Genomic DNA, 24,900 nt, shown 5'->3' with positions numbered 1-24,900 from the left:
AATTAGTATCACGTTACCTCTTTCGATTTTCATATGAATGAAAGAGAAGACATTACATTTTAACAAGCTGTTAATACTAACAGACGTTGGTAAAATTGGGGCTAAGTATTTCAAGGGCCAGATTAGTTTGACAACAGTTGAAATAGGAATACATTAGGAACTCGATTAACTGGAGTAATAAGCTTTCGGATATGCATAAATCCGGATTATCGAATGTATATACAAGCAGGTTTGGTAGAAAATACAAGGTGGAATTAAACCTACCAGCCAAATTTTTTAAGGGCTTAGGTATCAGGTAGGAGAGTCCATTTAACCAAAACAAATAGGATGTTATTTTTTTACAATAACATATTTTATCCCACTTAAAATCGTTGCACATCACTTCGCGGCGGTGGGTAGAGCGGGGGTGGCGCGGGAGTTGCGACTCGCGGGAGGCCCGGCCGCGGCACGCGCACGCGCCGGCGACGCGTAGTGTCCATTAATTCTGGTGTTTTTGAGGACGACTTTCGGAAGCTATTTTTCAACATTTTGGTACTGAGTGATAAAAAATGTATTTTTATATTTAACAAGGATCAATATATCGAAATTTGGCCGGAAGGTTTAATTGCACCATGTATAAAATTAATAACATCATTTTGTTAAACACACATTACAACATTTGTTATTTGTATAACTGAGTTGTAAAAATGACAAATTAAATCAATGTTAATTATGAAGATATTATTAAGAGATACATTTTCTAGTGACATGACAGTCCAGATAATGGCGTTTCTACTGTATGTATGTACCATCGAGGAAGTTGATTCCTATGCAATTGACAGACCAACGTTATTTGGTCGAATTTGTCAATTCAATGTTAATAGGAATGATGACAAGGTCAAAGATTAGCGAATTTTGTTAATAAAATAAAAAAACCACGGTAAAAAATAAGTATTCCCAAAATTTCAGCTTGATAGCATTTGTATTTTTTTTGTTATTCCTTCAAAGTTGGATATTCAAGTCGAATTTTTTTTTTCAATTAAATTTCTTAATATTCTTATGCAATTAAAAGCAACTTTTGTTATGAAACCACTTTCATAAACGCATTATTTAATATACCTGTCGAACAAAGTTGTCTCCCGATGCGTACAAACTACGAAAGACTGACGTCATACTTTCGTAGCACTTTGTATGGAGCGTTTCGGGCAGGTCTTTTTTATGAGATATTTGAATTGTCATATATTGGTGAATTTTTAAGCTATCAGAGTCATTCTTTCAACGATGTTTCTATTTTTTAAGTGTCTTTTAATTACCGATAAGAAAAAAAAAATAGTCATCATGCCTATTGTGATCTGTCAGCTGGGTTTGACGTAACGCAACCAAACTACTTAGGTCCCCAATTGGCATAGGAATCAACTTCCCTGATAGTACTTCCTATGTCAATCTGTCAGTTTGTCTATTCTATGAAACGTAACTATGGCCATGCTAAGCGTGCTATTCTAGTTCATACCACCAGAGAAGTTTCAAGTGTAATTAATGTTTGAGTGATAATCGCTTACGATATGCTTCGACTAAGAATATGCAGAGACAATGTTAGCTATTATGATAAATCTATTAAAATTTAATCTAATTAAAAAAACAGTGTATTCAAGGACCGCTGTGTTTGTCAGTTAAAAACAAACAGACAGATAATATTTACACACCAACTATACAAAACATATGCGTGAAGCAAAAACATTGGATTTTTTTCACGAAAAAAGCGCAGACGGAGGAATTTCATACTCCCTTCGTTTATGGCGTTCACTTTTAATACAAAATTTGGTGTGTAAATATTTTGATTACCGTACTTGGATGGTCTTTCGAATATATTCAGTGAAGGTAACCTTAATATCTGCTCTATGCTGTACTCTGCGAAACATGGCGATAGCGGTCATTGACTCCCTGTCAAAAACTTGTCATTTTCTATATAAACCGCGATTGACAATGAAGCCGGCCCGTTTGAGTCGAAGAATTATTGCTCTTCCACGATAAAACTAGCTAAGTTGTAAATAAAATTAAAGTAATAAATTATAATGTAATATAGATTTCTGAACTTTGTGACGACGGATGAAAGGATCGATATAATATTATGCTTGCGACTTTTAGGCAATACTGAACAGATTTTGATGAAAATCATGATTAAAGGAGTTAGCACACTGATTTGTGAGACCGCTGAGAGTGCTGAGTGCCGGGGTGCATCGCAAAAATCCGCCTCCATACAATTTGTATGGAAGCGGATGCGCGTATCGCACACTGTGTCGGGGCGCATCGGCGCGGATTTTTGCTCGGCGGATTTCCGTCAATGCGACACGGCCCGACAAGACCCGCTGCGCCCCGGCAAGACCCGCTGCGCCCCGGCAACAGCGTGCTATAGCAAGCGCCGTGCGGATGTGATGCGATGCGGCCCGGCACAGTGAGCGTTAAAATCCGTCAATGCGATGCGACCCGAACCGGCAATAGTGTGCTATAGCGCATTTGCGCTGCGCCCCGACACGCGCCGACAAAGTGTGCGCGAACCATTATAGTAAAGTATTTACTTATTTAGGCTAAGCTGTCCTAAAAAGTACAGTTTCAGTATTGTTATATGATAATGTTGGATGTTTCTCGCCTAAATCCTAAACTGGCCTCTTTAGTCATAATGCGTTTTCTATCAAAATTACTAGCGAATGTATTTTGACTAAGGAGCCTGGTTTTGTATGAATTTGGCCTAGTAGCCGTGGCTCTGCATTTTACACATTGGTTACGTAATGAAATTGACTGTTGCAGTGGAATTTTATCGCAGAATCGCTAATGAAAGCTGTTATATGTATTTTTTTAAATTACATATTTTGTTTAACCGACTTCCGAAAAGTAAAAAATTATAGTTGAACACTTTGAAGAAGATTGGTTACGTTTTTGACACTTTATTATGTTGTTTTTATATAAAATGTAAATATATATAGCCGAGAACTATTAGATCATAAGTTTTACTGTTATAACAATAGCCTGTAGATATAAAATGGCCACAGATGAACTATATTATGTAACATAATATTATACTTTTTTAAAAGTATAACTATTATAGACATTATTAGTAATGAATCTAGTTTAATGTTGATAAAAGCAAGTGTCTTTTCGCTTAAACCGCTGTATCGATTTTAATGAAATCTGGTATGGAGATACTTCAAGTACCTATTACATAATGGTAGCTATACGGAAAAATGTACGGTTGCCGCGCTATAAACATAATTGCAGTTATCAACAGCGACTTAAAAAAGTATATGTTTCATATGTATGATTTTTGTGGCAATTTTATATCTACAAGTCTAGTTGTCATGTAATATGTACTTACATACTTATTTATAAATAAATTAATGTTATTATATATTATACATACTTAATCCATGTCGTTTTAATCTATGCTGCTCGCATGAAGACCGCAATGAAGCGACACTACGCGACACGTCGGCCAATTCATATTCTTTGTATGATATACTATGAGGTAAATGCCGGCAACGCACCTGCAGCTCTTCTAATGTTGCGCTCAGTGGCGGCCCTAGAGGGTGGCAAACAGGGCAATCGCCCGGGGCCTCGCTCTTGCAGGGACATCGCAAGGCATTTTTTCGTAACACAAAGGGTCTCGCAATGGGTAAGGCCGCCACTGGTTGCGCAATAAGTTTACTATTAATTTGTTTCAACTGATAGTACTACGGACTCCCCTTGTTAAATTTGTTTCAATTCACAAAAAAATAAATAAATGAACTAGATAGAGTCACTAGAAAAATCTTAAATAGTGGGTGGGTCAGAAAATTTAATGCAAACACCTCTTCAGACGTTATCCTGGTACTTCATAGTTAAACAAATGGGCTACCCCTATTAATTAGTCAATTAACAAGAATCGAAACAAAATATTGAGGGTAGTTGCAAGAAAAATCTTAAAATTAGTAGGTAGGTCGGAAAAATTGAACGCAAACACCTCTTCATACTGCGCATCCACACTCGCGCGCAACACCACGCAACACACGGCGCAGATCGCGCGCGTTTAATGTCAAATCTACACTCGCAAAGTTCATTTGTGTCAAATATTTTTATATTACTACTTCTTATTGCACGCCTGCGTCATACGGAAAAAATTCCCACCAAATTTCAAGTCTCTACGATCAGTGGATTGGACGGTGCAGTGATTCGGTTATTAGAAATCTGCGAACTCATGACACGTTCGCGCGCTCTTCGCACGGTCACTGCGAACCCTTTGTCGCGGGACAAAAGATCGACAACTTTCGGGGAAATGGCCGCGATGTGCGAAAAATATAGGAATCGGATCCACATGCTTCGCAGAAATTTCGCGGCGTCGCGCGCGAATGGGGATGCGGCCATACGTTATGCGCTCCTGGTACTTCATAGTAAATGAGCTACCCTTATCGTCAATTTACAAGAATTAAAATATTGGGGGTAGTCGCAAGAAAAATCTTAAGAATTACTTAGTGGATAAGAAATTTGAATTCACAAACACCTTGTTTTTTTAAATTTCCTATGAAGTCATTATAAACGGATTACACTGTACAATGCAAGAAATAGTATCGGTATATTCTAATGAAGGTCGTCATAATAAAAAAAACAATATTTTCAAATATTTGTGCTTATATTCTGCCATTACAGTTTGCAATACATAACTAGTCAACAGTACGTTTGCAAGAGCAGAGTTCTCGTAAAAAAAGTGAATAAGTAACAATAAACAAAAAATTGATCTATTACAACTTTTGTAATGATTAAAAACTTATACTTATATTCTATAAAAAAAAACATAATTTTTAATAAAATTAAGAAACAACAATCTTAATCAAAAATTATCATCTCATTTTCATAATTGGGCATAATATCAGGTTAGAAAGTCTTCCCTTTAGTGCATTTTGTGCCTTTGTGCGTGCCTTTAAACGCATATTTTATCATAGGTCCTTGTAGGTCCATAAATAATAAATATTTTTATAAGTGTTTATAGTATAAAGATTTTTAGGGGCACAGCATTTGGCAGCAGTACTAACTATCACTCGAATATTTCTGTTCCTCCCGAGCATGGATCAGTTTGTGTCTAGAACATGTACTTCCGTGGGTGAATCTTTTACCACAAATATCACAACCGTAAGGTTTCTCGCCCGTGTGTGTTAGTTTATGCGACTTTAAATTAGCTATCTGGGTGAACGCCTTGCTGCACACATCACATCTGTACGGTTTGTCACCTGTATGTAGTCTTTTGTGGGCCTTCAACGTACTGGTGTGAGAGAAACTCTTATCACACACATCACATCTGTACGGTTTTTCTCCGGTGTGCTTTTGATAGTGTGACCTCAAACACTCCTTCGTACTGAACGCTTTATCGCACACATCACAGATGTACGGTTTCACTCCAAAATGAGTCCGTTTGTGCCGCTTCAAATTACTAATCTGCCTGAACCTTTTATTGCAAATATCACAGCCGAACGGTTTATCATTGTTGTGTATAAGTATGTGGGACGCTAGTGAACCGTGTCCAGCAAATTTTTTATTGCAAACCCCACAGGAATACGGTTTGTCACCTGTGTGTAACCGTTTGTGTATTTTTAGTGTGCTCTGATGCATGTATGTTTTGTGGCAGATATCACATATGTAGGTCTTGGCTTCTAAGTGTTTTATTTTGTGATTTTTCAGGGTGCTCGGTTTGGCGAATTTCTTACTACAGCGGTCGCAGGAGTAAGGTTTGCCACGTTTGTGGGATTTCAATTTATATCTATGAGAGAATGTCTTACTGCAAACGTCACAAGCAAAAGGGTTGTTTGGTGTCGGTTCTGTGGTTACATTTTCTGTTTCCACAACATTACTATCTTCATAACGATCTGGGCTCTCCTCATAGTCCTCATCTATATCTGTAAACATTATGAATAACTCATTTTAAATAAACTTAGGCTTAGGCCAAACCTACGCGATCACGCGACTGCGAAGCGGGAGCGTCAATACAAAACACACATTTGGCAACTTGTCAAATGTGTGTTTTGTATTGACGCTCCCGCTTCGCAGTCGCATGGTCGCGTAGGTTTGAACAATGCATTAATGTAGCAAAAATTATATAAAAAATCAACTTAATGCAACCTATCAACTCCCAAGCGATCGAATTCGACCACGTCAAATAGATTTCCAAGAATCCGCGATCGAAGGATTAATACAGTTTAAAACTAGTCCCAACTCCCAGCTAACAGCACAATATAGTATGTACACAAGAAAAAATGCTTGCTTACTATTTTGAAAAGGATATGTTTTGTACAGAATATTATTGCAACGTATTTATGTTAGAGGCAGCACCAACATAAACAGTAAAGTAAAAGTCTTATTCAACGTTTAACAAAGTTCCTGTCAATATTCTAATAAGACATGTGCATGATATGTCTGATTTTGGTTGGATTATTTACTGTACAGCTCGACAAGGCTGTTTATGAACGTGGCGAGAAAAGGAACTAATGCTTCTATCATACAAAAACGTATTTTTTGACAGTTCTCCTTTACCAGCAGCGCCCATTGACATCATTGACATATTCATTTAAAGCCTTGTCGAACTATATGTGCTAGTAGCGCTCACTGCTCTGACCTTTGCATAATATTCCTTATTGGCAACATTTACTAGAAAAGTGCTGTCACCACCAATTTGTTAGGCAAACATAAAACAACTCATTTTAGTTTTTACTTATCAGTAAGCATCTGTATAGTCTGTCAAAAGAGCGAAGAAATTAAAAAGTGGCAACATCATAGTGTCATCCCATCCCATTTTTCTTAGATTGATTTGAAAGGGATGACACTACGACTTTTTAATTTCTTCACTTTTTTGACAGACTATAGTATCATTAATTTGATATTTCATGTATGGTTTTGCATCAAAATCAAATCAAAAATGTATCAATCATAGAATAAGATAGCAAAGTTGGACAACAAATGTACAAACTTACACTCTCTCTTGATCTCTATTTCTGTGATTAATGGGGTCAGTTCTATCTCTACAAAATCAAGAGGTAATGACCACCCTTCGGTTTTGCAACTCAGCCTCACCAAAGGATTAATATCAGGCTGAAATTATAAATTATATACAATTATTACATTATTTCTACATAATATTATATTTCTTTGATTTTTATTCGAGAATTACATTTTAAAAATCTCTGGAAAGGACATAATCATTGGCATATATAAGGGGGGTATCCTGGGGGTCCAGACCCCCCCCCCCCCCTTACTGTCCATCTTACTTGTCTAATCGACAATAATATATGTACCTCGCCGATTAAAATCATTAAAATCGGTGCGGTACATAATATATGTAAAAAAATATTTTTGATTTCCTAAACACGTTTCCTATTTGCTGCTGCAGAACCCTTCATGGGCGATTCCAACTCGCACTTGGCCGCTTTTTTACGTCAGGGACCCCCCCCCCCCCCCTTATCAAACCTATATATATATATGCCTGTGGGCATAATATAAATCCAGGAAAAATATGGTTCATCAGCATTAAACAAATTTTGGCACAAGGGGAGCATAATAATAAATAATTTTTTATGCCAATAGTAGTCAAAATGTAGTACAAGTAGACCTTTGTTAATTTAAAAAAAAAACGCCCATGTCGGATTAGCGGATCTGATTATAGAATACTCCATACATTTTATACATTACAATATGTACCTAAATTAACCAGTAGTGGGATTATAAGGGGCGCCAGATTAGATGGAGACAGATTAGCGGGGGTCTACTGTACTTTTAATACACATTATAAAACATACCCGATTTTCACTGTTTCCTTTATTGATTTGTTTCAAAAGCTGTTGGCACTGTACAAGCTTTGTAAAGCAAATGTAGCACAGTGGATGCGAGTCAGCTTGTATCTGATAAACAAAAAATACGGTATTTTTAAGGTTACATCATTACAATGTATGAAACAGTATTAATTAAAATGTTTTTTTTTTATATATATATCCGTAAATGTTTTTTTTTTATATATATATATTATATCCAAAACTATTGGACTGAAAAATGAATACTGACAATTATAGAACTCAGCTTTAATAGCAGCTTAGTAGGGCAATATGTGAGTGTGGACTGTGTGCTAAAGGGAAGCTTATAGGATTCGGTAATTTCTTTTCTTTTTACCCATCTACTGTGCAGCAGTACTGGAATTCAGATAAAAAAGAGTATATTGGGAAACTATGGATGTAGGATCAATAACAAAGATATTACTCGTTAGATATCCTAACGTACCTGACTGTCGGATAATACTTCGTACACATTTTGCAAACCAGTGTTTTTAATATCTAATACTCTTGAAACAGAAAAACATAGCAAACAGGTTCCTTGACTCATTTTCCAGGCTTCAATAAAAATATGTTATTTATTAGGGTGATATTATTTGTAATAATTTATATTTTACAAACCAATTCTTTTCACAAAAAAAATCTGTATAATTTTATATTTTTTTTCAGTTCTTCTTCTTTTCGCTTAGACTTCCCGAGTCCTGTGCCAACTGCCAAGGGCGCCAGACAAGGGCCTATTCACTATCCTGCATGGCTATCCGCCGTGCAGGACTGTGAAGTGGACGTAGCTTACATACATCTTTTTGTCGGTATTTAAATTCTTGCAACCAATGAGTTTCTAAAATACTAGAGTAGCAATGTCTTACAAAAGATTCTCAGAAATGCGTAACCACTTTTTTGTTCAAAAGACAATGTCAAGCAAGTCATATATTCGTTATGTCATTATGTATGTGAGATATGCCTGCAGGCATCTTCGAAGTGGCAACGCGTTGCTACCGTAAACTTCCAATCTAGTTACGTTAGTAACATAGAATATCATTGCTTGCAACGATGTTCCGCGCTATTTCTAAAAAAAAAGAAATAGCTCTTCTGCTGTTTATTTCTGTTAAACGATAAAAATAATTTTTGGAACGAAGTTCCTTATCGCGCGTTCTGTAAAGGGGCTAGGCGGAAAAGTTGTAACAACACATTTTTATTAGTTCCTGCGCTGTAGGGCAGAGGGCGTCGATAGTATTCCTGGGCGTCAACTAGATGGCGTTTTTTTTTCAATTTCGTTACACCCGAGTGTCCCTTACACCTCTCAAGTTTTTTTATTATTTATTTTTATTGTTTATTACTATAGTTTGGGGATTTTTGGTCCCACAAACAGCGATTTTCTTTATAAACTATAAACTCCCCTAAGCCCGTGTTGTCCATTGTTAACAAAATGGCAGAATGCAGTCCTGCGTCTGAATTCACCGCCGCCACGCAGGACGCCGGCGGACTGCAAGCGGTAGGCGGAGCTTGCACGCTTTGTGCAGGACTCAAGTCGCATCCTGCTCGGTGTTGCCGGCGGCCGCCGGCCGCCACGGGTGCCATCCCATGCATGATGCAGGCTGCGGACTGCGACAACATTCACAATCCTACATAAACCGGCGGACGGCAAAGCGGCCTGATGTGAATGGGCCCTGATAAAGTGCCCTTGTTGAACTTGAAAGATGAAAAACGCTTAGCTACATATTATTATATTTCAGAGTGACAAAAAAAAGTTTTGAAGAAATAATGTGCGCTTTTATAATTTTGGACGTGGCGGTTTATATTGTGGACGTTCGCGGTAAAACGATAACATAGGGAAGTAAACTGTATGGAAATATGTATATGAAGACGCTTTTACCGTCGACGATAACTTTTTAAACGTCGACACTCTTCGAACCGCACAAAACGTCCGCGGTGCGTTAAATCAAAACGGCATTTAACGTACCCAACGTTTTATTGTGGAAGTCGGCGTCCACGATAACGTGACTTTCGAAAGCAATTTACAAATTGGCGTAGATTGAAGAACGTTTTGCTATAACAATAAGGTAAATATTATTATAATAACATTTCATATAATAATCATTATTGCATTTTTATTGAAAAAAAAAAACAAGAGTGCGATATTTTAGGCAACTGTTCGATCGAACGAGCGAGAGAAGAGGAAAGCGAGGTAAAGAAAGATTAAGGCAATTTTGTTTTCTATAGTACCTACAGGCTACACCTAATTAAAATTTGTGAAGAATGAATTTAATTATTGTTTTGGGTAGTTTTGTTGGTTATGGGCTGGTGGCGATTCATTGGCTTGAGCAAATGGTGAATTGTGTATGGTGTTTTCCTTTTGGGATTGTATGTATGACTGTGCATTGTGATCTGGTGAAAGTGAGCTGCGTGATGTGTTTGCGACTGGCGAGGGTAAGTATTTTAGTGGTCGTTCGTTGACTTGAGTAAATGGTGAATTGTGGATGGTGTTTGCCTCTTGGGATTGTATGTATGACTGTGCATTGTGATCTGGTGAAAGTGAGCTGCGTGATGTGTTTGCGACTGGCGAGGGTAAGTATTTTAGTGGTCGTTCGTTGACTTGAGTAAATGGTGAATTGTGGATGGTGTTTGCCTCTTGGGATTGTATGTATGACTGTGCATTGTGATCTGGTGAAAGTGAGCTGCGTGATGTGTTTGCGACTGGTGAAAGTAATTTAGTGGTCGTTTGTTGACTGAGTAAATGGTGAATTATGGATGGTGTTTGCCTCTTGGGATTGTATGTATGTCTGTGCATTGTGATCTGGTGAAAGTGAGCTGCGTGATGTGTTTGCGACTGGTGAAAGTAATTTAGTGGTCATTTGTTGACTGAGTAAATGGTGAATTGTGGATGGTGTTTGCCTCTTGGGATTGTATGTATGACTGTGCATTGTGATCTGATGAAATTGAGCTGCGAGATGTGTTTGCGGCGCCGACTGGTGAGAGTAAGTAATTTGATGATGGTTGGTTGAATCGTAACATAGTTTCTTCATAATGTGCAACCTCTTCCTCCGCAATCATTTTAGCAATGTTCATTTTAATCCGAGCCTGTCGTGGAATTGAAAATTGTTTTATTGATTTTGCATAGCCTTTAAAAATCAGTTCCGTGGCATCAAAATTACTTTTCTTATTTTCTAAATACCGAATAATTCTGTCCGTGTTTGAAAACGTGTTCTTACTATCCGAAGATATCTGACGTCTTCTCTGGCTATATCCATGAGACCTCGCCTGCGTTCGTTGTAAACTCAAGCACGAATGGGTGCTTTGTGCATCTGAGCTCGACTGTTGCTCCAGGTTTGTAATTGTTGACGCAAAGCTTGAATGTGGTTTCATGATATCCATGTGCTTCGCCCATTGCCTGTGAAAATATTTTGCCGGTGCTCGTCCCGTAGTAGATTTTGTACCTTTGTGATGCTTTGTAAAACAATCCTTTAAATTTTTCCATTCACTCTTTGCATCTTCAACTGTAAAATAAAATACAACAGTAAAAAAAATTGGGTGCACTTTGTAACGCCCCTGACAATAACATTGTTACAAACTGCAGCATACAACGATAAATGAAACATTTTTACAACACACAAAAATAAGTATACAGTTCGACAAGGCTTTAATTGAATGTGTCAATGTCAGTCAATGTGCGTTGCTGGTAAAGGAGAACTGTCAAAAATTACGTTTTTGTATGATAGAAGCGTTAGTTCCTTTTCTCGCCACGTTCATAAACAGTCTTTTCGAATTCTAAAAGACATTCAAAGACAGAAATACATACATACATTCTTACTACTTAAGGTACTGGCAACAGTCTTTGCAAGCTGGGAAAATCAAATCCCCTTCCCAGTTTGTAACATTGTCATCAGAAGAGATGTTACAAAGTGGGAACCATGTGGGAACATAATATAAATTATTGGTTTTAAAAAAATAAAAAATTACATTGTTATCAGGGCAAGCGAAGCGAGCCCTAGTATATCCCACAACCCTTACATTTTGTGGACTGTGGTACACTTTACGTAAAAAACTATCACGCCTATTGATTTGTGCTTTAACATGGTAATTTTTAATTATATAAAGACTAGCGACCCGCCCCGGCGTCGCACGGGTATAAAATAATATTATTTTATACCCGTGCGACGCCGGGGCGGGTAAATATAGCCACTGAAAAATAACTTTTTCAGTGGCTATATAGCCACTGAAAAAGTTATTAAAATAACATAAAGTTATTTTAATAACTTTATGTTATTTTAATAACTTTTTATATAAGTGCTAAATAACATAAAAATTACTCCAGTAGTTCGCGAGGTAAGCACTTTCAAATAATTTCCCCCGTTTTTTCCACATTCTCCTATTAGTCTCAGCGTAACAAAATATAGTCTATGGCCTTCCTCAATAAATGGGCTATCTAACACTGAAATAATTTTTCAAATCGAACTAGTAGTTCCTGAGATTAGCGCGTTCAAGTAAGCCCTTTCAAATAATTTTCCCCGTTTTTTCCACATTTTCCTCAACTCGGCTTTTAGCTAGTTTTTACTCTTAATGACTGGTTGTTCCTCTTGATGAACAAAGGTAGGGAATAGGCGGTGGAAAGCAAAATAAATACGGAAACATTACGGAAATCTCAACATATTTATTATTGTTTTGGATTTTAATCATGAAAAATTGCAAATAACAAAATAAACAGTAATTACGAGGGCTGCTATTTATGTATCCGGAATTAAAAAAAGAAACAAACATATATCATTTAATATGGTTTTATTGCTTTTCAAAATATTCGCCGCGATGATCGACACACTTTTGCATACGCTGGAATCAATTTTCATAGCACTTTTTCCATTCTGATTGAGGTATCTCCAAAACGTGCATTTTGAACGCATCAACAGCCTCTTCGCGGCTCGAAAAACGTTGACCACGTAATTTGTTCTTCGCGTATGGAAATAAAAAGAAATCGTTAGGTGCCAAATCAGGGCTGTACGGCGGATGACCAGTCAATTCGATCTTTTGACCCTCCAAAAACTGAGTTGTTTCAGCTGAGGTGTGACAGCTAGCATTGTCGTGATGTAATATGATTCTGCGTTGTCGGTTGTCCTTTCTTATTTCTTCAAAGACTTCTGGTAAACAAATGGTCGTATACCATTCAGAATTAACCGTTTTACGATTCTCTAATGGCACTGTAGCCACATGTCCATTAATTCCAAAAAAACAGGCGACCATTTGCTTCAAAATACTTTTTGCACGAGTAACTTTTGTTGGTTTCGGCTCATCTTGGAACACCCACACCGTTGACTGTTGTTTAGTTTCGGGGTCATATGCATAGATCCAAGATTCATCACCTGTGTAGATATTATAAACGGCTTTTGACGTACTACGGTTGTATTTTTTTATCATTTTTTTGCACCAATCGACACGAGCCCGTTTTTGATCGATTGTCAAGTTGTGCGGAATCCAACGCGAACATATTTTTTTTACAGCCAAATGTTCGTGTAATATCTTATGTATGCTCGTCATACTTATGCCTAAGGACGCCTCTATCTCGCGATATGTAACATGACGATCACGCATTATTAGTTCCCGCACAGCATCTATATTTTGTGGGACAACAGCTGTTTTTGGGCGACCTTCTTTATTTTCATCCGTGAGCATAGACCGCCCACGATTAAACTCACTGTACCAGTGATAAACAGTGGTTTTTGATGGTGCTTCATCTCCAAAAGTTGCGGTGAGTTGAATAAAGCACTGTTGTTGATTTAGCCCACGCCGAAAATCGTAGTAAATCATTGCACGAAAATGTTCACGCGTTAAATCCATGGCAAATGAAGACACGCAATTTTCAAAATGACGCCACAATGGAAAAATAATTGACAGTCACATGAAACAAAATGTATTCTTCAACCAAAGAGTTCTATTTTCAAATGTTGTAATTACTTTTTAAATATTCTTCTTGTAAGTGGCCAGTTCCGGATACATAAATAGCAGCCCTCGTAATAAATTTCACACGTACAAACTTGACGACCTCTGTGGCTCAGTTGGTGGGCTGTTGGTAGCTCAAGCCGGAGGTCGCGGGTTTGAATCCCGCCAACGGAACAAAAAGTTTTCAAAGGTCATGGATGTGTATTGTATCATATAATAAAAATCTTAAATATATGTATAGTATAAAATACATTTCCGTTGTCTGGTACCTGTCCTGCAGGTACTTACCGCGGGACCAGACTAACGTGGTGTGAAGCGTCCATAGATATTATAATATTATTATTATAAGCTGCTAAACAAGTAGCCATGGACGTATTAGAATTTAGAACTCGGAAGTGAAATGCGAGAATATTTCTATAAAATAGTCTGAAATGTGATATTGAATGTACCGTAACTTCTTGGTGGAAATTCATGTTTCACAGTAATAATATACACTTTTCATGCACTTTTTCCACTTTTATTAACTAACAATTATGTTTCACACGACCGGTTTCGATAAAATCATCATCAGGTGTACATCACACCTGATGATTTCGATAAAATCATCATCAGGTGTACATCACACCTGATGATGATTTTATCGAAACAGGTCGTGTAAAACATAACGAGGGACAAGGAACATTTTTATTGTGTTTTTCAGTTACAAAAGTGTTGGATGTTTGAAATGGTCGCCACGAAGTCCTCCAACCTCAAGAGTACCTATCAAATCACTTTAATTAAAATGGTCTTCCATTAAGTAGAAGATCGCTCCTCAACGGAAGAGATCAGAAGTCTGGAGGCCCAGCACGCGCGGCTTGACGGACAAGTGGCAAGGACTTAACAAGTTGCGCAGACAGATCTCCCAGCCCTCGGGAAATGACAGCGTGAGCTATTGGCCGAAGTGTCTTGTGCAAACGTGGAGACCTTTGGCAATGTTATGCTCAACGCTAGGTTCGCCGGGTTGGAGGATCGTCAACCACCACTACCACCACCGCTAGTGGCTGACAAAGCAGCGAGTGTAGAGCCCCGCCCAATCGAAGATGTCGAAGGCTAAGAACAAGCCCTCGACTGAAACGGAGAAGAAGGCGACTACGGAGGCGGCAGGGTCATCACAAGCGCACACCACTCACGAAAAGAGGAAGAGGAAGTCGCTGGCCGCAAAAGAGACTGAACAGACGAGAGCACGACCACCCGCCCTGTCTGTGACAGACCCCTCGTGGGCCACAATGGAAGCGTGAGGGAGAAAGAAGAAAAAGCTGCGGCCTCTCAATACCGCTGCCATCACTCTCACGCTGGAGAAGGGGGTGGACCAGAGCATAACGTACTCCTCCATAGTCCATACTGAAGGAGGAGACGAGCCGGATCGACCAGCACCTGTAGCATGGCTACAGTAGAAATAAGAAAATATAGACAGAAAGCGGAGATAAACTGAAGGTGCCGCTCCGATATTCACCGCGGCTAGTCGCGATCGACAAAAATTCAATTCAAATGCCACTTTATGATATAGACTATAGTCTATGTCATAAAGTGGCATTATATTTGATTTTATGTTGATCGCAGGCCGCAGCTAGCCGCAGTAAAGATCGGAGCGGCACCTTCAGTTTATCTCCGTTGTTTGTCTGTACTTTCGTATTTCTACTGTAGCCATAATACGGGTGCTGGAGGAAGTGGGTATATACCACAAAAACAAGGGAAACCGGGACACAAGGCCGCCGACTTCACGAAGGAGCTCAGCTGCTTCTTCTGCGCAGAGCTTGGCAGAAAGAGCGGCCACGTGTTGGGGACTAACGGCTGTATCACAGCAGCCAGCAAGCCTCCCGGCACGAGGCAGGAACGTAAGGCGTTGACGAGGGCATGGGAGCGTAATGATAATTTTAGTAATGTACTGTGTTTGTGACTGTTTAACCACCCGTATGTATGTTTTTGTGTCTGTTTAAGCTATTTTTATGCTTAAATGTCTTACTACAAACATCACAACTATAACTCTTTTCAGAGACATGTGTTAGTTTGTGACCGTTTAAGATAGGTTTTTGATGAAACGATTTACCACAAACATCACAACTATAACGCTTTTCAGTGGCATGTATTAATACGTGTCTGTTTAAGTAAGATTTACGACTAAATGCCTTACTACATACATCACAACTATAAGGTGTTTCATTGTGTATTAGTATGTGACTATCCAAGTCACGTTTTTGATGATACGACTTACTACAAACATCACAACTATAAGGCTTTTCATTGGAATGTATTAGTATGTGACTATCCAAGTCACGTTTTTGACGAAACGACTTACTACAAACATCACAACTATAACACTTTCTAGAGGCACACAGTAGTGTGTGTCTGTTTAAGGTAAATTTATAACTAAATGTCTTACTACAAACATCACAACTAAAAGGCTTTTCAGTGTCATGTAATAGTATGTGTCTGTCGAAGTTAGATTTATAATTAAATGTCTTACCACAAACATCACAACTATAACGCTTTTCAGTGGCATGTATTAGTTTGTGACCGTTTAAGCCACCTTTTCGATGAAACGACTTACTACAAACATCACACTTGTATGGTTTTAGTTTGGGGTGAATTTGCTTGTGGTGTATTTTTAAAAGTCTTGTAGAAATGAATGTTTTGTTGCAGACATTACAATCATAATGTTTTGTGTCATCTTGTGTCGGCTTCGTGGGAATATGCTCGTACGCTGATTCTCCAGTGCTTTCGGCTTCGTAATGACTTGGACTTTCCGCACATTCTTCTTTTATAGCTGCAAGAAAAACATTTGTAATCTGAATGCACCCGCCAAATCAAGCACGAAGCAAACACTGTCGAACCATCCTTTACAGGAACCATTTTCAGACCCCTATTTGAGAAACTATGGTTATTCATAGGTTCTCAAATAGGGGTCTGAAAATGGTCTTATGACCAGAACACTGAAATTTTGGTCATCCAGTAATCGGGCTTTGGCCCACCACACATTCCCACCACTGTATCTCCTGTGTCGCCAGGATCGACAGCGGTTCCAACCACGAAAACCCTTTGATATGATCTCAGGGAGTCCGAGGGACATGTTAAAGCTGTCTTGGGCGCTCTTGGGACCCGCAACGAAATTAATCAGAAGAAAATAGGAGGAGTAGGAAGAATTCCATGTACAAATTTTGGAAACTTAAATCACTCTCCTCTGTTAGCAAAATAGGAATCCCTTTTTTTACAGAGGTCTTTTTGATTGATTATTCTGTGTGTTATGCTATGGGTAATTCAAAGACAAAAACATGATGAATACTGACAATGAACTTAATTTCTTAGCTTTAGTCATTGCTGAGAAAAATCGAACTCGCTACAGCCAAATTATCAAGGTCGCCTTAATACAGTCCACACAATCTCTCAATCTTTTATTTTAAAACCTGGTAGCCCATAACAGTGCTCTTGTGTACTGCGCACACACTTGGGCACTATTAAATTGCTCCTGCGAAACTGGCCTTATTTTCATTGAAACCGGTCACCGTCATCGAAACCGGTGTGGTGTTATAATTAATTTTAGAAAAAAACATTTATAGTTCCTTCATTTATATATTAAGTTAAGTGGCTCTTAGATGTAGCAAAGTAAATGTTAGTTGTTACGGCCTGCCCACATCTCCACGTCACGACGTCGTCAACGTGGAACGGAACGTTAACGTGAATGGCAAATTTACCTCAACGCAACGTTAAAATGCACGTTACGGTGTAGCAACATTTTACGTCTTTTTAGGGTTCCGTAGTCAACAAGGAACCCTTATAGTTTCGGTCTGTCCGTCCGTCTGTCTGTCTGTCCGCGGTTTTGCTCAGAGACTATATAGGACCTATCACCTACAAAACTGTAATTTGGCATGAATGCACATATCATTGATGCCGACAAAATGGTACATGCAACCTTAAAAAATTTTATGGTACCCTACACATTAAGCGGGGATGATTTTTTTTTTGCGTCCACCCCATCGTGTGGGGTGTCGTTGGATAATTTTTTTAATATTATGAGTATTCATAGATCATTTTCCGATTTAGGGATCCGTTTGTGAAATATTAAGTTTTAAAGTGGAAAAAATCGTTAGGGTCCAAAGTTCCCCCTTCTACCGGTTAAACGGTTACTTCTGGAAATGTGAAAAACTCACGAAAGTAGGAAATATGCTGAATTTAAAAGGAAAACTATCACGGCTAACAAGACTTCATAAGTTATTGAGTAATAGTCGATCAACTAAAAAAAATGTATTCGGCGAAGTATAAAGGAACTTTTCGTTAAAATTTCATTGAAAGTGACTGAGATGATGTTGTTAGTAGCGTAAAACACGTTATAAATGTACATTCATTGATCATACAAAAATTTAAAAAAAAACTAGTGGTACTACGGAACCCTATATTGCGCGTAGCCCGACACGCACTTGGCCGGTTTTTTTTTATATCTCTCTCTTAGTCTTAACAATAGCAGAGGCAGAGTACGTGTTGTGCGGCCCATATTCTAGATAAGAAGAATGTAGCAGTTTTACAAGGCATGGTGACGTATAACACTGCTGCTATTTTCCACAAAAAACCATCGTCAATGGGTAGCGGTTCTGGCGACAGGTTGGTGCAATGGTATCATGAAGCACCTGTTTACACCTGGTTTTGTACGACTATTTACCCTTCAACGGCCAAGTCACACAGCATCAAGTATAATAGTAAAGAAATCGCAGTAAGGAACATTTAGGCTTTGTCTAGATTTCATTACTTTTTAGAGCAGCTCCATCGAGACTTGGTAAGTTTTTGTACATAATGTTTTGGTAGCAGAAACTACAATTTACATTCCCAAAGAAGAAAACTACTAATAAACCTCCATAGTCTATAGGAACAAAATTGCATATATACAGCTGATTGTTGACCAACTTTGCCCTTTGGGTATCGGTCATATGGGATTAAAAAATAAAAGTGTTTGGAATCTCCTTGGAGAGAGATGTGGTTGGCCTTAAGTGGATCTACAACAGTATCAAACTCACCTGGGCTTTTTGATTCTCGACCCGGACTCTCCACAAATTCTACAGCTGCGCCCTCTACATATTTTTCTTTAATATCTAAAAAATTAGGCATTTAAAATTTAAAATATAGCTGGACCCCATAGTGCTACCAACTAAAATATTAGTATGATTTCTAATAACGTAGTCGACAAGTTGGAAAGTACCATTTCCAACTTGTCGACTAGACCAAAGACTTTAATTTATACACCATTATAAATATAACCTTTGTGGCGGTACCTATAATTCGCCTAACATTCCTGCATCGCGCTATCTTAGTTTTCTGAGCGCGTCGGTATATATATACGACGGCTAAAATGTATCACGTGGGCTTCGGCCTGACCGAGCATGCTATGTCGCTCGGTCGGAAGATCTTCCTTTGTGGCCTCTACACATATTCCCACACCTTAAAAGTCCCTGGTGATCCTCCTTGTGCTAAAATTTTTATTTAGGGTCGAAGGTATGAAAATGAGGGTTTCCTTTGACCTCAAACGGGAATAATTTCATTTTTGTACCTTTGATCTTGAATAAATTTTTTAGCACATTCCTTGAGCTAAATTTGCATTGATTGCCGAGGACTTTTGAGGTTTTATTCATAATAGTGTATTTAACTGTTAATGTCTGTACAAATTTTGAGGCTTCAGCTCTATGCCAATTATTTTTAGGACGAATATTTAATTTTCCTGTGCTATTTGATATAATTCCTTTGGTTTTGCATCAAAATCCAATCAAAAAAGTATCAATTACAGAATAAAATAGCAAAATTGGAGTACAAATGTATAAACTTACACTCTTTCTTGATCTCTATTTCTGTGACTAATGGAGTCAGTTCTATCTCCACAAAATCGAGAGGTAACGACCACTCTTCAGTTTTGCAAAGCTTCAGCCTCACCAAAGGATTAATATCAGACTGAAACAAAAAATTCCATTATAGTTATTATATTATTTCAATGACAACAAAATAATGACAAATAAATTTTTAAAAAATCTCTGGAAAGGATATAAAAGGATATAAATCAAGGAAAATTCATGGTTCTTTGACAAAATTTGGGCAGACCATAAATTAATAAGAAAAGAAAATGTTTTATGCAAATATAGTAACCAAAAAGCAGGGCTCGGAAACCTCGGAAAACTCTTCGCGAATCTGTTCGATGGAAACGGCATACGAAAAGAGCATTTTCATTTTGTTAAAGTAAAATGTCAATTAAATTTTTAAATTCCCGCGCCTTGTTATCATTGTTCATGGTAATTATTAATCTATGATTATAACTTGTAACTTATCTATGACTTTACTCTCTCTGTGTCCGCCATACTTTTTATCAAGTTCGCTAGACGTAAGTTAAACTAAATAAAAGTTATAAAAATCTCTCCGTGTTTTTGTCCACATGTTAACACATTTCGATTCCGATCTGATGGAACCGATATTATTCCTGGTTTTTTTTCAAAGAGCAAAATGAAACTGCTCCTGCTCAAAATACCGGTTAGAACCGTTCGCGATTATTGCTGGCCCCGCCCATTCACACCCCACTACCCTCACCTATTTACCAACTTACCACATCTTTACCACAAAATCAAAACAAACAAGATATGACAAGTTAATACGGAGGTGCACAAAAAAGTGACAGAGATATCACCACACTAGTAACTTTCCGTGAGGAATTACCAAGGTTAATTTCAGCCTGTCTATCATACGCCAACGAGATATCTCACTTTCGAGATAATTTAAAACTACTCGTCTCATCTCCATTATCTCGACAAAACTCGGTAAAAATGTGTTATTTCGATGATAGATCTACGCGAGAAAAAATGTTTGTCATGCTAGGGTCAATAGAGATGAAGAGACAAACCATCAAACATCGGGAAACATGTAGAGTGAGATATCTCGTTGGCGTATGCTAGGCAGGTTGAACAACTCGCTCGCAACTTGGTTTCGCTCTGAGCGAACACTCATCCAAAAACTTGGATAAAGAGTGTTTTAACCTGGTTCAAAAAATACCGGTTCCGAGCCATGCCAAAAAGTCGAACTCTTTTTTTGGCTACCTATTGGCATAAAAAAATTAATACTTCTCTGTAATAGTGTTTTTAACCTTTATATGGGTGCGATGGTATGGTCCCTGGTATGAAAAAATATTATTTTAGAAGGGGTCGCCACCCACAAGTTGGAAAACAATTGCACAATTTAATACACATCATTTAATACATACATACGTGGGAGAGCCATGTTCGGCACGAATGGGCCGGCTCGACCGGAGAAATACCACGTTCTCACAGAAAACCGGCGTGAAACAGCGCTTGCGCTGTGTTTCGCCGAGTGAGTGAGTTAACCGGAGGCCCAATCCCCTACCCTAATCCCTTCCCTATTCCCTTCTTTTCCCTACCCTCCCCTATTACCCTATTCCCTCTTAAAAGGCCGGCAACGCACCTGCAGCTATTTTGATGCTGCGAGTGTCCATGGGCGACGGAAGTTGCTTTCCATCAGGTGACCCGTTTGCTCGTTTGCCGCCTTATTTCATAAAAAAAAACATCACAACACATACCTGATTTTCACTGTTTTCTTTATTGATTTGTTTTAAAAGCTGTTGGCACTGTAGAAGCTTTGTAACGCAAATGTAGCACAGTGGATGCAAGTCAGCTTGTATCTGTAAAACAAAAATTATTTTTAGGGTTCCATACTCAAACAGTAAAAATGGGACCCTATTACTCAGACTTCAATGTCTGTCCGTCTGTCTGTCTGTGTGTCTACAGGCTGTATCTAAAGAACCGCTATAGCTAGACTTCGGAAATTTTCACAGATGATGTATGGGCATTTTCAAAAAAACGTGTACCCTTGCAAAAATATGTCTATATTTTTTAAGGTCTTTATTTACCTTTATTTGAATGTCATATACAAGGAAAAATATTGAACTAATGGAATAAGTTAAAAAGAACGCTGAAAACGTTATATTATTCTGATACTGACCCCAGCCTTGGATCCCACATTATTAATGATCATAAAGCAAGAAATCCAGATTGCAATTAATGACTCTGTCAAATCAGCTATCGACTCATTCTTTTCTAAAGAATTCAACCTTATAAAAAACGAATTAAAAAAACTGAATGAGCTTAAAGAATCCGTGGAGTTCCTGAACGCAGAATACGATCGCATGCACTCTACCCTTAAAGAGTCCGAAGAACAAATACGACACCTAACTAAAGAAAATCTTAACCTCTCTAAAACAGTCGAAAATCTGTCTACTAGACTCAACTTAAGGCGCAGACAGCTGCCAATTTGACATCTTTGTGCAGTTTTCTAGACGTATGTATTCCATTGATTGGCACAAAAAAAATATATGTTATTTTTGATTATATTTGGAAAAGCTTGTCCGATTTAAATAATAAAATAATGTACTCCTACTGGATGAAAAAAAATACCAAAGTCACATCTTTCGGGAACTTTAAACAGTTCTAACTAAAGTAATAATACAATATATGCTTTAAAAATTTGTTTATTTGATACCTTTTACAAAAATCCAAAGATTGCCCGATTTAATTTTCGGCTCTGACATCTAGATTTCCCACAATATTTATTTTTCCTCTAACAAACGAAAAATATATCCACGCTTCTGAGTGAACATTTCACATCTCTCTCTCTCGCATGAAAACCGACAGTGTTCGCTGAGGCGCGGTGCTATGTGGACGTGTGACGGATTTCGCTCTGCCGATATTGTGATTTTAGTGTAATTGAAGCGTTTAGTTCTTAAAATTTGTATATAGGTATTTCTCATTGTTTTATAGTATATTAAGTTTATTCTGTAAATATTTTTCTGTAAATATTTGAAATTATATTGCGCGTCTGTAAAAATGGGTGACAAGAAAAAGAAAAGACGTCCAGCAAAAAAGCGACAGCTTCGTGAAAGCCACAAATACATGATGGAAGTAAAAGTAAGTTCAATTTTATCTACTTTCTAGTTGCGTACGTCTTTATTAAAAAAAAAATGAACAATTACGACCCCGAATCAAAATATTTCGTCACTCTCAATGTGTTTTAGGATAGCCAGGATCGTTGTGTCAAATAAAACATAAAAAAACTGTATTACGATTGATTACGATTTACGAAAATCCTCTAAGATTCGAACCATAGACCTTGGAAATTGACATAATAATGTTATCACAATCGTTGTGATAACATTACGAGGGCTGCTATTTATGTATCCGGAATTAAAAAAAGAAACAAACATATATCATTTAATATGGTTTTATTGCTTTTCAAAATATTCGCCGCGATGATCGACACACTTTTGCATACGCTGGAACCAATTTTCATAGCACTTTTTCCATTCTGATTGAGGTATCTCCAAAACGTGCATTTTGAACGCATCAACAGCCTCTTCGCGGCTCGAAAAACGTTGACCACGTAATTTGTTCTTCGCGTATGGAAATAAAAAGAAATCGTTAGGTGCCAAATCAGGGCTGTACGGCGGATGACCAGTCAATTCGATCTTTTGACCCTCCAAAAACTGAGTTGTTTCAGCTGAGGTGTGATAGCTAGCATTGTCGTGATGTAATATGATTCTGCGTTGTCGGTTGTCCTTTCTTATTTCTTCAAAGACTTCTGGTAAACAAATTGTCGTATACCATTCAGAATTAACCGTTTTACGATTCTCTAATGGCACTGTAGCCACATGTCCATTAATTCCAAACAAACAGGCGACCATTTGCTTCAAAGTACTTTTTGCACGAGTAACTTTTGTTGGTTTCGGCTCATCTTGAAACACCCACACCGTTGACTGTTGTTTAGTTTCGGGGTCATATGCATAGATCCAAGATTCATCACCTGTGTAGATATTATAAACGGCTTTTGACGTACCACGGTTGTATTTTTTTATCATTTTTTTGCACCAATCGACACGAGCCCGTTTTTGATCGATTGTCAAGTTGTGCGGAATCCAACGCGAACATATTTTTTTTACAGCCAAATGTTCGTGTAATATCTTATGTATGCTCGTCATACTTATGCCTAAGGACGCCTCTATCTCGCGATATGTAACATGACGATCACGCATTATTAGTTCCCGTACAGCATCTATATTTTGTGGGAAAACAGCTGTTTTTGGGCGACCGTCTTTATTTTCATCCGTGAGCATAGACCGCCCACGATTAAACTCACTGTACCAGTGATAAACAGTGGTTTTTGATGGTGCTTCATCTCCAAAAGTTGCGGTGAGTTGAATAAAGCACTGTTGTTGATTTAGCCCACGCCGAAAATCGTAGTAAATCATTGCCCGAAAATGTTCACGCGTTAAATCCATGGCAAATGAAGACACGCAATTTTCAAAATGACGCCACAATGGAAAAATAATTGACAGTCACATGAAACAAAATGTATTCTTCAACCAAAGAGTTCTATTTTCAAATGTTGTAATTACTTTTTAAATATTGTTCTTGTAAGTGGCCAGTTCCGGATACATAAATAGCAGCCCTCGTATATCAATTTCCAATCGGCCTATGGTTCGAATCTTAGAGGATTTTCGTAAATCGTAATACAGTTTTTTATGTTTTATTTTATCACTGATAATAATTTTGCTTTGTATCTGAACATTTATGTTGGAGTTTTGCACTTCAAAATAAATGTTCAAAAAGTTAAAAAATCACCACTCATTTAAAAGTTGATTATTTCGTTAGCCTAAATAAGTTTTAGCGTCGCGCGTCGGGGATCGTTCTGATAAATCAATATTCAATCGGCCTATGGATCGAGTTTCAGATAATTTTCGTAATACTTTTTATGGTTTTTTTTATCACTATTAGCACAGAATAAATAATAGTACAAGTACTATAATTAGGTACTATAAGTTCATTTTGCTTTGAATCTGAAGTTTTATTTAGGCCTTTATTATTTAAATTTTTATTTCAGGCGGCGGAAAACCATGGATAGTGCAATTATTGATAACCCAAACGAATCACCAAATGCCAATTCAGATCCAGCGGCAGGTAGTATGTTGGAAAGGTAATATAAGTTTATTTATCTACTTATTATAAGTTGTAACCAAACGTCCTTCACGACTACGAAACACAGCGCAAGGGCTGTTTCACGCCGGTTTTCCTGTGAGTCCGTGGTATTT

General features: G+C 37.8%; 1 protein-coding gene across 6 annotated transcripts in view; it reads right to left on the bottom strand.

Moving 5' to 3' along the window:
• Positions 1 to 4,620: 4,620 nt before the first annotated feature.
• LOC121737832 (zinc finger protein 239-like) overlaps positions 4,621 to 24,900 on the bottom strand; it is a 32,852-nt gene continuing 12,572 nt past the window's right edge. The window contains exons 1-4 of one of the 6 annotated variants that reach the window (XM_042129560.1): positions 8,266 to 8,419; positions 7,791 to 7,892; positions 6,969 to 7,086; positions 4,621 to 5,897 (exon numbers count right to left, since the gene is read on the bottom strand). In XM_042129560.1, coding sequence (XP_041985494.1) covers positions 5,035 to 5,897; positions 6,969 to 7,086; positions 7,791 to 7,892; positions 8,266 to 8,367 — 1,185 coding nt within the window. In that variant the 5' untranslated portion in view covers positions 8,368 to 8,419 and the 3' untranslated portion in view covers positions 4,621 to 5,034. Of the gene's footprint in view, positions 5,898 to 6,968; positions 7,087 to 7,790; positions 7,893 to 8,261; positions 8,420 to 9,939; positions 11,312 to 15,302; positions 16,549 to 18,787; positions 18,863 to 19,591; positions 19,713 to 21,339; positions 21,442 to 24,900 lie in introns of those variants that run through there. The other 5 variants (XM_042129562.1, XM_042129563.1, XM_042129558.1 and 2 more) reach the window with 5 other exon arrangements.

Source organism: Aricia agestis, chromosome 21, assembly GCF_905147365.1.
Source record: "Aricia agestis chromosome 21, ilAriAges1.1, whole genome shotgun sequence".
In the NCBI taxonomy this organism is placed as follows: domain Eukaryota; kingdom Metazoa; phylum Arthropoda; class Insecta; order Lepidoptera; family Lycaenidae; genus Aricia; species Aricia agestis.
This window is presented reverse-complemented; position numbering and strand designations above follow the sequence as displayed.